The following is a 15362-nucleotide window of genomic DNA, read 5'->3' on the forward strand; positions in this document are numbered from 1 at the left end:
ATCATAACCTTCTCCAGATGCTAAAGGGCTCGGGTTAGGTTCCATTATTCAAATGAAGCCGTACTAAAGGCAGCAGCACTTGTTTAAATAGGTTATTCAGCAACTAATTACCATCTCGCGAGATGGTAAACATGAGTGGTAACCAACATGCACGCCTTTCTGGCGTGTACACACATGCTACCAGTGAGTTGCAACCATTTGTACAGCTCATGACATAACCCAGACCTCAGAAATAGCTTCCAACCCAGTTGTAGCATCTGTACAGGAAGAGCAGCTGAATTGCTGGCAATTATATTGGACCGCTGCAGCTGGCCCTTTGGGCGGGATGGCGTATCCAAGAACGACTGACTTCGTGATAGTGTGGAATAGGCCGCTTTAATTAAACAAGTTCACAAGCTTTGTACCAGTTTTGGCTTTACGCCTTAATTACTAAGCTCAATCTGGCCTCACTATACATTTCTATCTATCTCTCCAAATTCTCCTCCCTCCTCCCCTAAGCAACCCTTCCCAACCAAACAAAATCCAATCACAACACTTCTCGCTCAAACTCCCTGCATCCGAACCTTGTGCATACAGCACTGTTGTCATCCCATGCCATTCCTAAACTCCACTTCCCTACCTTCCCCCGATTGAGTCACCCCAGCCATTAAGAAACAACGCCTGCAAAGGAAATATCTCCACAATCAAGGCCTGGCCCTTGAGGATAGACACCTTGTAGCCTAGGAAACCTACTGGGCTGGTCAACTTTAGAGAAATATCTTTAAAATGTAACATCTCTTCATGGGAACATGTTTAGCAATATGTTTTCCTTCTTTTCCCCTTCTCTAACACATTATGACAATACTTTTGCAAAGCACTTGAAGCAGCTACTCTGGCATGCAGAGGTCAGTTAAAATAAATGTTGTATGCATTAAAATAGGAATATACTGTATGATGTCATAATTTTGGACTTACTGCCAAGTTTCCTTTCGTCGTCAGAACTGTGTTTGAAAAGGCATTTCGCAGCAACCTTTTTTGCATTCGCTGCAATTTCTTTGCTCCACACCTGCAGTGAAAGTTAAAACATATTATGTTACTTGTCTGTGAAAGTGGCTATTTCTTTCTGCATCACATTTTTTTGCAGACGGAGCTTTGAAACAACATTCCACCTATGTTGTATACCAGTAGTCAGTAAAGGATTACATAAAAATCTCAAATCCAGATTACAGTGGTACTGATGGATTTTGAAAGCTGGTTCTATGTAACCAAAGAAGAACGGAGAAGAAAGAACGCCCGAATACAGGGGGATCTTCATTCTGGTACAATTTTATTTCATAACAGTGCACATTTTTAATCTGACCTCATGTCTACCATCATAACACATCACACAACTAAAGTGACGAGATTCCTAAAGCGAGATCTGGGACAGATCACAGATACAGAGAAGGGACTACAACGAAACTGCCAAAGTAAAATCGTCATGAAAGAAGAGATACAATTTACTTCAATGGTAAATTATGAACTGTCTATTGAAAAATTAGTCAACATTGCATTTTGTAACTGGCATATCTTGGGCACATGTGTGTAGAGATCAGATAACACTGATTAATAGTGTAAAAGCTGCCGTCAATCGTAACATCACCAATGTATATCTTAAACTTAAAATGGCCCTCATAACTTCAATTTGGACCCTACTTTTAGTCACTCACAAAATAACAAGTTTGATTCTGTGACAATCTAAAATATTTTGCAGCACATATACGAGTAGATGTTGTTTGTTTTGAATATTTATTGACCAGCATAGGAGTAAGTTGATTTTAGAAACAATGGTATTAAAGGTGTTTCTGCTAAAATCTGAACTCTGGCCCAAATTGAGATAAACAAGCGTGCAAAAGGAGAGGTAGAAGACTGGCACAGCATTAAATTACAGTCCCTATACACTAATACCATTCTTTTTTATACACAATGACAAATTAAGGTATCATTCTGGCTACCTCCCAATTACCGTAAAGGAAGAGTGTGTGCCTGTTAAGAAAATACCAAAAACGGATGCTCTAGAAATCTAGTAATCTAGAGAGGTATCACATATCTACCCACAAGTAGATAAGAACACTAGGGATGCTATTTCAACAACTTGTGTATTCTCGGTTTCGAGTCCATCATTTAAATGTGTGCTGTAAATATAAGCAATGTACGAAGAGCAAATGCATTGTGCAATAATGTACACTACCTCGCAGTGCTTAATTTGTAATGGAATAAGTGCCAGGGTCTTAGGTATTGCTGATAAACTCACGGCTGGCACTACTGAATGTCAGTGTGCCAGATATCAAGGTTGCGTAGTCTTGATTCCACTTCATGCCTCTTTAGTCCACCACGAAACACTCCACACCTCCTTATCTAATACTTGAAGGTTGATCCCCATAAATGAGTGTTGGCGGGTGCCACCTACAACCACATGCTCAAATTCAGCACTGACTACTAATATATCTGCATTCACTAAATAATGTGTCTATAATACACCTGTAAAGGCATTTAGACCTGGATTTGCATAATTTATAGAAAATAAGCAGGAATTGCTCACTGGTAATTAGGAGTACTCACAACAAATTAGCTCTGTCCCATAAGGAGATGATGATAAAGGTTAGAAGAAATTGTAGCCTGGCCATAGATTTCCATGATTCTCTGATGGTTTAGGTAGTAGATTTCATACCAGCGAGAACAATTAAAATATGTAAACTCAAACTAAGAAGCAACCCGCAAGACATGGTAGGTGGACCACTTTAATACACCGATTAAAACATATGATCCAAGATGAAGAAATTGATCAACTTGTCACTTCTTACAACACAGACAAACAAAACAGTGCTAGTTAGTCTGGGGATCCCTCCAGGGCTGGGGTGAACCTAGTAAAACAAGGTCAATCATGAGCTGCTGCAAGATGGCCATCTGGAGTAGGCTGATCTACACAGTCCTGATGGCATAGACACACCTAGATCCTATGCCAGAATGGAAACGTAAGATGGTCATCACATGGGTTACCATTAGAACCCCTAGACAATCCCCTACCATTCCCAGAATTTAGTGATGCACCATATGTTATGTTATTTTATGGCTACTTTTATAGCGCAGCGACTCACCCGGGGGCATCTCGGCGCTTACCTAGAGAGAAAGAGGTGGGTCAGACCGGAGCCATTAAAAATTAAAAACAGAAAAGTTTTTAATTGTTTTCTTAAATCAGTTTACGAGAGACATTCACGCAGTGCAATAGGCAGTTGGTTCCAGTACCTTGGTGCGAGGCACGAGAAGGCCTTACCTCCCGTGCGATTGAGACGTATTCGAGGGACTTTTAAGAGTGCTAAGGACTTACCCCCACATGCATCATTGTGTCTTTTTGCATTTCTTAATTTGCGAAAAATAAGGAATCGCAAATTAAGAAATGCAAAATGATATGCATCAATATTTTCGGTATTCTTTTGGGATTCGGTAAAAATCGCAATTTTTACCGAATCCCAAAGAAATACCGATTTCTTAACTTAATTTTCGCAATTCCCATTGATTCCTATGGGCCAAAAGGCCCATAGGAGTCAATGGAAATTGCGAGTGGCACTTAGAAAATTTCATGGGTGCGGGGGGGGTCCAAAGGACCCCCCCATGCACCCCTGAAATGTATTTTTCGCATCATGTTGCACACACACATGTCCTAAGGACATGTGTGTCCGTAACATGAATGTTGAAAAAAAAACATTTTACACATTTTACACACTTTTTCCAAATTTACCGAGTGGTTCAACCACTCGGTAAATTTGGCCCCCTATTTGCGAATTTTCACTTTTTAAAAAAATGATGCATTGCTTTTAAGAAATCGCACATCTGCGACTTCTTAAAAGCACCCGCAATTTTAGAATTCGCACACATGTTACGAATTCTAAAATTGCTTCATGCATCCCAAAAAGCACTTTTGCATTCGCAAACGGCCGATTTTAAGGAATCGCACCGTTTGCGAATACAAAAATGCTTGATGCATGTGGGGGTTAGATCTGAGATTACGACTGTTTAATGAATTTCTTTTGATGGTAGAGGGTACCTTTGCCATTTAATGTGTTAAATGTGAGGCAGCAGATTTTAAAGTTGGACCGCTTCTTCACAGGTAACCAGTGTAATTCTCTCAACAGGGGGCCTGATGGAGAGCCTGGAGGGCGGTTTGAGATCATTCTTGCTGCAGTATTTTGAATCATCTTCAATTTAGCCAGTAACGTCTCACCAACTTCGGCTAACAATGCATTCCCATAATCCAGGCGGCTGATCACCATCGCCTGGACCAGGGTTCTGCGATGTTTAATGGGCAGATAAGGCAATATCCTACGTAGTAGTCGTAAACTGTAGTAGCAGGAGCTGGTGGTGGCAGAGATATGATCTTTCATAGACAGTTTCTGGTCCAGTTTTAAACCAAGGTTTTTCACCAATTGAACGGGAGTGGGGGCAGTACCCAGTTGGCGATGCCACCAATCCTCAGTCCAGATGGTGGGGGCTTTCCCCAATAGCATAACCTCAGTTTTGCTGGGGTTCAGTTGAGGGCAGTTCTCAGTCTTCCAACTTGAGATGGTGAGCATACCCGCTGAGAATCGAGTTTGCTCAACTTCTATATTGGGGTCAATTGGGAATATCAACTGAGTATCATCCACATAGGAGATTATTTCAAACTCTAGTGGTTCTACAATTTTTGCTAAAGGGGCCATGTATACATTAAATAATGTTGGACTTAAACGGGAGCCATGAGGAACGCCCTTGTCGAGCCGGGATTTCTAAGAATATGCCCCCTCTTACAGGTGGGGCCAAAGTGGTAATGGTCTCAGAGAGGGAGTCATACAAGTCCATTAAATGTGTTTTACTCTAATAAGTTATAAGGATGGACAGGGCATTCCCACAATGACCCATCCGTCCTGTAGTGTCTGTATTGATCTACACAACACTGATCGTTATGCTTCTACAGCCAGGAGAATACCCTTGTGATGCCACTGTTGCAAGGAGATCAGTCACCTCAGGGACTCGTGTGATCAGAAGAAAGAAAGGGAAGCACAGCCTGGGTGTCGCTTGTGTAGATGCACTCAGGGAAGGATGCTAAAGACCAGTAGGGATGCTTCCCTCTGAGAGTGCATTTATGTAGTAGACAATATCGCCACAGAGTTTACAGAGACATCTAGTCCTGTTCTCTGCATTCAAAGAACTACTGGTCACATCTACATCCGAAAGAGAGCAACGTCCTGGTCCAGGAGCTCATTTTAAAGATGGAGATTTAGAGTGAAAAGGGCTAAAGTGAATGAGCGTCTGTGCAAGAGCAGAATGACTCTTACACTTCTGGAGAACCACGTCTTAAGGAGTTAATCAGGAGAATCACTTTGGGAGACAGAATGTTGGGAGGCAGCAGTTACATTGCCTTTGAGTCGCAAGAAGTCACAGAGTCTCAATCAGAAAGTAAAGTAAGTCCAAACCATCCATCCTCTAGACACCCAATTAAGAGGCGGACAGTCAGTCAGTCAAAAAAATACTTTATTCGACAGCCAAGCCTCATAAAAGCACAATTCATTGAAGGACAGTCATGTAAATGTAAATGTTTTGTATTTGTAAGGCGCACGGCGGCCCACGCGACGGGGCGTCCTGGCGCTGCACTCATACCGCTATGGAACCCTTCCTGGCTTTTCCATGTGAAATGTCCACTCCTGGGCACCCCCAAGGTGAAGCCAGGCATCCAAGCGCTGCTGGGGCCGTTGTGGAGCTCAAGCAAGCTATTGCCCAGAGTCACACCCATGATTAGACTAGGCACCGAGGCGAGAATTATCAGGTCCGGGGAGATTGAGTCCAAGAGCCCCCGAGGCGGGAATTGAACCCTGGTCCTGGGCCAGACCTCTGCATCAGGGTCTGCTGCTCTAACCATTGAGCCACGCTTCTCCACTTATTGGATGCTGGGGCGGAGCTGCCAACCACCCCTTCCATGTCTATCTTAACACTTTCAACCAACATCTGATGCGAGCATTCAGCCCAGTCATCTAATGTAAGCCATAGAGCTAGTAGGCTGGGCACTATATAATCAGCAAAAAATTAGGGGAAGTGAAATTAGAATCACCAGAACTCCAAGTGGTTTTTCATAGAAACCTGTGAATTGTTGATGGTGTCACATATCAAAGTATGAAACTTGACTTGGTAGCTAATTAGCATAGAACTTTCTTCTTTCTCCAGTGATAAGGAGGACTTAAGGCCAACCCAAGACTTCTTTAAGCACATGCATCAGGGCATCAGCTGGAAAAGAGGTCCCTGCACCCCTGCCTTCGGGTTAGCCCTTGATGGGGAACCATCTACTGCACATCTGCCTCTGGGATGCCCCTGGTCGATAGCAAGTGCCACAAAAATGCTAGAGTGGAGGTCCCTGTGCATCTGCCTCTTGGTTATAGTTGGAACCTGCATGAGAGGCACTGCCTTCAAATCTGACTGTTACAAACTGACCCCACCCCACCTGTAAGCTGGTTTCTGGTCATCTGCCTTTTGAAGGGTCGCCCCGGTGTGAAGGCAGAGTCCCACACATCGGCATCCCATAAACTAGCCCCTACATTGGAGTAGGCCCCTGCACATCTACCTCCTACAGGGTGACCCCTAAATGAAAGTAGGTCCCTGGACATCTAACTCCCATATGCTGGCCCCAGCAGCAGAGCAGGACCCTATACATCTGCCTCCTGTAAACTAGCCCCTGAATTAGAGCAGGCCCCTGCACATCTTCCTACTGCAGGCTATCTCCTGAATGGGAGCTGACCCTGCACATCTGCACCAGGCCGGTTCCTGATTGGAAGCACATCTCCTTCTTGCAGCTCCTGCTTCTAGCTGGAGCCGGTCCTGCTTGCTCAGAAAAGAGGAGAACTGAATTTACAGTGATGGTGTTACACGGATCCTCCAGTTTCCCACGCGATCTATAGATATTCAATTTCAGCAGTTCCGGCTCTTTTTTTACATTCTTGTGTTTGTACAGAGTTTATCTGAAACTAAACTAAGGATAAACAACCAGAATGCTAAAAAACAGCCTGGACTGGAATACACACTCACAAATGCCATTAGGAAAATTGTAAGGTATAAATTCACACCATGCAACATCCTGGGGCTGATAGGATAGTTGTGTACTCTGTGCTTTAAGTCAGCTGTATCAGAAATACATTACCATTTCATCAGTGCCATGTATTCTCTTTTTGACAGCATGGATATACAAGTCATTGTATGCAGCTGTGACAGTCTATGACACTCATAAGAGAGTGGTAAGAGGGTGTCTCCCTGTAGCCAACACATATTTTACTGTGTTTTTGAGCAGTGGCTCAAAATGTTTGGCAATGGGATACTGCGTCACAAATGTGACGGGTATCCTGTCTGCAGTATTACAAGTCGCATTGGATATATTATTTTATTGGGAAATGAGGATGCCGCCAACAAGGAACAGATAATGCAACAAGGAACAGATTAAGCATTTTCCCCTGCTTTGTTGCATAGCCACTGGCATAGATAGTGGTCCCCACATAGTAAGCAGGGAGCTCTGATAACTTAGCAGCATGGACACGGGGCAGACAGGTGGTACTGGAGGTGTATCGATTTGTGCTCTTCTCAAATTACTAAAGCAGGTTGACGACTCTGTCCAGTAACACCTACACAAGCATCAATGACAGGAACGTAGACTCCTTGCGGGGTTAAGGTTGTACGCATCCTAGAACCCGGCCACAACAGTCAGAACAATTTAAGCTAGCCTGGGGACTCTGGGTGTAGGGGTGCTTTGGCTGTCCTTGGTGCTGAAAGGGTGCAGCAGAAGGCACTGAGTTTACCACTTACGCTGTGCTGCAAGAAACAAGGTGCAAAAGCACACAGGGGACACAGTTAACAACTTGTCTAGCCAACAGAGGATGCTGGAAAGCACAGGCTTTCCAGCCAAATCATAGGATAGCCAGGGCAACCAGGTGGGCACCATCTAAGGTCTCAACCTTGGTGCATGCCACATCGCCCTCAAATATGAGAATCATGGCAGAGGTAAAAAGGAATGTTGTTTGTTATCAAATATGACATATGTCAGTGGTACCATAATGGAACTGAGTTATGGTCCGCCTGCCAAATGTAAAAGCAAGCAGAATTTAGATTTAATCACGGCAGAGACTACTCTGTCTCCAATCTGATTAAACCCCTTATCCTGCCTTGTGGATTAAGGATTGCCAGAGGCAGAGTACAAATAGAGATGGGGTTGAAAAGCTATGTGTTGTGGAGAAAGCACCTTCAGTTTTAGGATGGCTTGAGAAACATATTTCATGTATCATATTAGACCCCAATAGGCCTGAGCAAGTTTTGATCACTAGCAAAATGTAGACCATGAAAGAAACATTCCAAAGAAATTTCCCTATATATTTTCGGGTGAAAGGTGATGTTTGGATGGAGTTTCCCATAGAAATGTATTCAAAGAAAGTGCGGTTCAAGTGGCTCACAAACAAGGACAATTCCACTGGGTATTAGAAATTGAGCAGATGTTGAACTGGACAAGTTATAGAAAAGAAACAAGGTATTAAAGCAGTGGAGCCTGCAGAATGGATTTCCCATTTGGTCATGACTTGATGGGCTAGTAATCAGATGGTGTGTGGATCCCAAAGACCTTAACAGAAATATTCGATGGATACATTTTCCTTGACTAACATTAGATAACTTTTCACCAAGACCACTGGGTTGAAATGGTACTCCATGATCGGCTTAGCATCTGCTTACCACAAGGAACGTTTGCTTTCTTAATCCTTTTGGGTGTTTCTAGTTTACCCGCGTGACTTTTTGGTTTGACCACAGTGGCAGTAGTCTTCCAAAACTTCACTTCACCAGCCCAAGGAATAATCCATTATAATCCTACCTGATTGAAACCTGAAATGCCCGTCAACTAATGAGCAGCGGTCCTACTGTCTAGAGACATGCAGAAATGTTGTTGGGGGGGCAGGGGTCTCTGGACGGTGCTTCGGCCTCCCTGAAGGTGCAGCCAGGTCTGGAGCTGACATCAGAGCAGGGAGAGCTGAAGGTGGCAGGGGTTGCTGCCTCTCAGGGCTGTGTGGATGCTCAGGCAGTGACCGCATTGGCCTGCATTGAGGGACAGAGTTGGCCATCCCACTGTGCTGTGGTTTGGAGTGACTGGCACTAGTTAGGACCTATGCCTTGGCGGCGAGAAGATCGGAATGGCTGCCCCCCATCCTGGGAGACAAAAAGGCTGAGGTGAGGTGATTGGGGGCTCAAGGAGAGAATGGGGTCCCATATGTGGCAAACCTACATGGTGTGAGGAGAGGTGAGACTAGAGCCTGCAACAGAGGAGAAACAGAAGGACTGAGAGACAAAGGGAGCCAGCAACAGGTAGGCAGCACAGCAAGAGCTTAAATGTGCTAGCTGGAGACTGTGGCATGGGGTGGGGAGCAGTGAGGTGCTTCCTGACCTTTGGCCAAGCCTAGAAGAGGTGGTTTGAAGACACTCTCAAATGGGAAGCTCTGGTACATGAGAGATAGAAGGGATACACCGACAGCTGTGGAGCAGCATTACTTGAGAGGAAGGTGTATGAGGAGGATACTGTAGGGTGTGCAAAACAGAATTCTCCCTCGAGGTTGTGTGGCTAGCATGGATGAGGGGGTTGCTATCTATGAATATTGGTTGGCACATGGGGGGATGCTGCAACACCTGAAGCGATAGACCAACCCCCCATCTTTTTGCACATAGACTGCTAGACTGTGAGTCCCGCGAGGTGGGGTAGCACACACAACATGGGTAAAGATGAGAACCCTAAGACCCATTAGGGCAATACCATTATGCAATATTTGGCCCTCCATAGAGCTCTACCTTGCAAAGTGACAGACAAACGGGGCCTTAGCAGATTGATCTGGGTGGACATATGGGAAGCCATTCATGGATAGTGCACTGCCTTGAAGGGAAAATAGATGCAGTCACTATAGAGGTTGGCCTCCTGCGCACAGACATACATAAGGTTACCAATAGGGTAACAACTGCGGAACGATCACACATTCAAATGGGTCCCGAGGTGGTGACACTCAAGGAGCAAGTAACACGGCTGATGGTGGAACTGCAGCCACAGAGAAAATCCCATGTGGACATTAAACAAAAAATAATAACTATGAATCTACCATACATATTGATGTATCTCAAACTCCTTCGGGTTATAGTCAATGGCAAAACCAACTTATTTGGAAGACCAGAAGACGTGGTCCTTTTTTGAGGTATGGGACGGTATTCCCCAACACAACAGAAGGACTCCTTGATCCGGACGAAGAAGGAGATGCATATGAACCAGGAACATGGGTACCGTTAAGTTACAGAGATCGGAACACCTCCCAAGCCAGTTCACGCCTGGAGTGGTGGTGCATGAAGATGGTACACTGGCTAGTGAGCCTATTGAGCATGAGGAGAGCAAGCAGTCAATGGGTGAGGACCACATACCGTAAAATTAAGGCTTGGCAGCTGAGGCTGAGCACCAGAAAAAGTACCGAGGATGCCTGATGAGTAGGAAGTGTTTATGAAGATCTGAAAACTATGTGTAGCCGATAGGCTGAGGAAGGGGGAGAACTGAGGAATAATGGGTTTAACATGCAATGGGTCCGGATTACATATTCAGGAGGGGTACTCCAAGGACAAAAGGGTTAGTGCTTTAGAGGACAGCTGGAGGGAGGCCCAAGTGGTACTTTGACCCTGTGGGACTGGAGACTGCTTAAAATGACCTCCCTTCTGCGCACTAAAGCTGCTAGTCAGTGTTTGGATGATCGTTGGAATCAAAATCTTGGTACCTCGATACCGGATTTGATAGGTTGCCTTGCGGATTCTAACCATATCTGATGGGCAAGCACACAGTGTTGTTGTTGTCTTTATGTGTTTACCCAGTAGAAGGTAAAGTTCCCAATGCATGTCTTGTTTTGTTACTGAATATGACAGTGAAAGCAGTGGATGTTATTTTAGTTTGTTCACTGCAGCCAAGGGTATAGTTTACAAGACACCAGGAAAGGAGCGGGAACGCCTGATCGGTTGGAGTGGGGGGGCCTGTAGGACATACCGCCTAAATACAAGGGATACTTAAAGATTGTCCTGTGGGGAAAATGTATGAGTGAAATCTATGGTCTTAGAAGGCAGCTGCAGAGGGAGCTGGGGGTAGTGCAAGGCAGACTAGCAGATACTCAAAGACTCTAAGCACATTCGTGTGACGCACGGATGGAAATGGGGACTATCAGATGGACGATGGCAGAAACTTGGCATAGACTGGAGAGGCTCACAAGGAGAGAGCATAGACAGAAATTGCACTGAGAGGGCACAAACCTAGAAAGCTCTCAGCTTGGGTAAACAAATGTGAAGCTGACAGGCCCCATATTATGGCACTAAAAGAGAGGACGGTAAAATTGTAACAACACAAGTAGAAATTAATATTATACTCCGGGACCATCTGATGGGACTGTATGGCGAGGAGTGAAAGACTGACCTTGAGTCTATCAATATGTACCTGGCATGGGTAGAACTCCTAGTAGTACAGCCGATAATCCGAGAGGAATTTAAAGTGGCGATCGCCCCAGAATAGCTGAGGGAAGCAATGGGGAATCTTCCCCTCGAAGCAATACATCAAGGGGAGATGACTTTCCAGTGGAATTTTATAAGGCCTTCTCCACACAGTTGGCAGAACTGTGGATAAAGGTGTACTGGGAAGCTTGGAGGAAGGGCATGTCCCACCCACCCTTAGGTAAGAAGTGATCTGTACTGTGCCCAAACCAGGGGGGTTATACAGTGGACTTTTCTTCTTTAGACCCCTCAATATTCTGTGCGCTAATACAAAAATGCTACGCAAGATATTGGCTGAGCGGCTGCTAGCATCGGTTGCAGCACTCTTGCATGAAGACCAGTGTGGTTTCATACTGGGCTGTAGCACAGCCATGAATCTGAGGAGACTGACACATGTCCTGTAAGCTGCAGAAAATAGTCAGCAGGAACTTGTACTCGAGTCAGTAGATATCACAAATGCATTTGATATGCTTAACTGGAAAAATCTGATGCCGGTCTAGCGACAAATGGGCTTTGGACCAGCTTTTTGCAGCTGGGTGCGACTTCTGTATAGAGCGACAGTCAGAAGTGGCAGGGACTCTCCAAGGACAGGGTGGTGGAACATAGTATGCAAAAGGGCTGTCCCCTATCCCGCTATTGTTTGCCCTGGCAATTGAGCCCTTGACTATGAAACTTAGGAAAGACATGGATGGCTTTGGTATCGAAATAAGTGGCTCTATGCACCTGACATCTTTTTACACAGATAATGTCCTTTTTCACTTGAGGAGGCCAGGGGATGTTGTGCCACAATTGTTTGCCCATCTGGTTGACTTTGGCACTGTGGCTCGTCTCAGGATCAACAGGCTTAAGACACTGCTGTTCCATTTGGGCGTGCTGTCCCGATGCACGCAGCGTCCCCGCTGGATTTGAGATGGGACACAGACACATTTAGATAGTTGGGAGTCATGCTAACGTGCACAGCAGAGAAACAGTGCCACTCTTAGAAATTGGGGTTTTGTTTGGCAGATTGTGCACCCGGTCCATGCAGTAACTGCAATCTAGTCAGGGTAAGTCAGATGCACACTTTAAATTGACCTGTGCTGACTCTCTGGTAGATTCGCACAGAGCAGGCAGGCTTAACTTGAAAGGCACTGTGTTACGTATTTGTGCAATACAGCAACAGTAAAATAGTGAAAACCCCACAAAAAGGCTCTGCACCAGTTTAGAAAAATAAAGTATGATTTTATAAATAAAACACACCCAAAACGACCAAAATCTAATAAGTATAACTAGAGATATGAATTTGCAAACCTTAAATGTGGAAATAGCGCTTACAAGCAAATAGCAACAAAATAGTTAATTAGTCGTGCTGGATAGGGACAAAGTCAAGATTTCAGGCCGCCCCAATGGAGCACAGGCGGTTCCCTGGTAGTTGTGGTGGTGCAATGACGGTCCAACCACCAAAGTTGAAATTGGGCAGTGTTAGAATTGGGGGTCTCTAGTTGGCAGAGGTAAGTACCTTTGACCAAATAGGGACCCTTCCTTCTAGTCAGGGTAAAGGGATACACACTGTAGATAACCCCTGCTCACCCACTTGGTAGCTTGGCACGAGCAGACAGGCTTATCCCCAAGGCAATGTGTAAGGTAGTTGCACCAACATGCACAATAACTTAGTGACGCACCACAAATTGACACCACACAGGTAATTATATAAAAAATATATCTTTATCTAGTTTAGGCAAAAAAAATCAACAAGGCAATGCCAACATAATTCTGTGGTAGATGAAAAGGCAAGTGGTACTTGTATAATCAACCAAAAGCGATGTCTTGTAATGTGGTATTCATCATTAGTTCACTTGTCTTTCCAAAAAGCACAATCCCAGCAGCTATTAGAGGAGGGGCCTCAATTACACGGTAGCCCCTCTGTCCCACTATCGCAGCGAGTATGGCAAGGCTGCGGGCTTTTAAACTGGGACTCTAAATATCACATAAGCCCCTCACTGCCTCGTCGTGACTTAGTGGGGACAGCCCCTGCAAGTTGCCGGTATTTCCCGCGGGTCTCGCAGTCAGCAATGGTAATGACTTGCCCCCAAAGTACTCGTCGTGCTCTAAATGTGTTTGTGGGTGACTATGGCGGCAAGGCAGCCCTCAATACCCAACCCCCAGGCAAGGACACACACCACGGCTCGGGACTACTCTCCGAGCGTTTACCTGGGGGGTGCGGCTTCTCCATGAGGGTCTGGCAGTCCTGCGGTGCCTTCTGATGTCAAGACGTTGCTTCCTCTGCGACGGCGGCTCCTTCGAGGATGGGGCACAAGCGCTGGGCCCTCAACAGCGCTGGGCCAATCCTTGCGTGACGCTGTCGGCAAGCCTTGCAACCACGTGACTCTTCCTTTGGCCAGGCCCAATCCCAGCGCGGCTTTCTGGACGAGCCTCTTCTGACGCGGCAGCTCCTTCCCGGGGACCAGCCAATTGGAGCGCGGCTCCACGGGACGAGTCCCCAACAGCGGCCCAATCATAGCGCAGCCCCTTCGGTTTTTCATCCGCGGTCCCGAACTGAGGACCGCGAGGCTCTCTGGCGATTTTAGGCCCCGGGCAGCGGCGGTGATAGGCAACCCAGGCTAATTTAGGGCGCAGGTCGCTGACAGACCGCCCACGATGCCACAATGTCTTTTAGGGTGATTATTCACTCGATCCCCGGCCACCAGCAATTATGTACCGATGAGCACACCGATACTTCCCCACGGCAGGCAGTTGTAGCAAAGCACAAAGGGCGATCACCAAAGGACGTTTTCCACAGCGTCTTGGATCTTTTTGGAAGCTTTTGTAACCCTGTGTTTCCAGGCACAGGAGGCCAGCTCTTCTCCGGCCCTTGGAGACTCTAAACAGACACAGCACACAGCAAAGTCTGGGTTTCAAGCAGGTAGGGGCACAGCACACAGCAAAGACCCCTTCTTCTCCCCTTCAGTTGAAGCAGCAAAACAGGTCAGCCCCAGAGCACACAGCAAGGGCAGTCTTCCTCAGTTTCTCCAGCTGTTCTTCTTCCGGCAGAGGTTCCTCTTGACTGTAGAAGTCTGATTTACTGTTGTCAGGGGTCCTATACTTATACCCTTAAAAGTCTTGGTTCTCCTTGTGCAAGTAGGCCCTGAGCCCGGTCTGAACCAGTTCTGGGTGTTCCTTGAGCACTTTGTTTTCCTGGCTTCTCCTTTCCTTTCAGAGTGAGGGGCAGGGTCGTCAGCCACCCAGCAGGAGGTGGAGCCAGCATTGTGGTAGGGTGGCACAGCCCTATTCAATCCCAGGTGCTATCCCCTCCCACCACTCTAGTTGCAAATGCAGTCATTCAGCCTAGGGCTGACCCAGCCAGCCAGCCTCCTGGGGGCTCCCCAGCCCCTGTCATCCTCAAACCAGACAGTCAATCCACAAGCAGGCCAATGCACACAGAAAGGTCAGACAAGAGAACAGCTACTTTCTAAAAGTGCTATTCTCAAACACAGGATTTAAAAACAACCTTTCCTAAAAGATGTGTTATTAAATTCTGAGTTCAGGGATACCAGACGTTTATGTCCTATCTTGTTCCTATGGGAAGATATGCTGGTAGCCATTGTAGCCAGCATCCCTCATGTTAGCCTATGGAGCAAGATAGCCTTGCAGCAGTGACAAAACAAAATGGCTGTCATTCACTACCAGAGCATGTCACCTGCACTAGTACATGCTCTACCTTTCACATACACTGCACCCTGCCCAAGTGGGTACCTTGGGCCTTCCATAGGGCGGACCAATGTGCACAGAAAGGGAAGGGTTAGGCCCGGTCGGTG

General features: G+C 46.0%; 1 protein-coding gene across 1 annotated transcript in view; it reads right to left on the minus strand.

Annotated features, from left to right (window-relative positions):
* The window catches only part of LOC144762942 (uncharacterized), a 315799-nt gene that overhangs the window by 79151 nt on the left and 221286 nt on the right, over window positions 1-15362 (minus strand). The window contains exon 7 of the mRNA XM_078648242.1: window positions 955-1045. Coding sequence (XP_078504368.1) covers window positions 955-1045 — 91 coding nt within the window. The remainder of the gene's footprint in view (window positions 1-954; window positions 1046-15362) is intronic.

The sequence above is a fragment of the Lissotriton helveticus genome, chromosome 6 (genome assembly GCF_964261635.1).
Source record: "Lissotriton helveticus chromosome 6, aLisHel1.1, whole genome shotgun sequence".
In the NCBI taxonomy this organism is placed as follows: domain Eukaryota; kingdom Metazoa; phylum Chordata; class Amphibia; order Caudata; family Salamandridae; genus Lissotriton; species Lissotriton helveticus.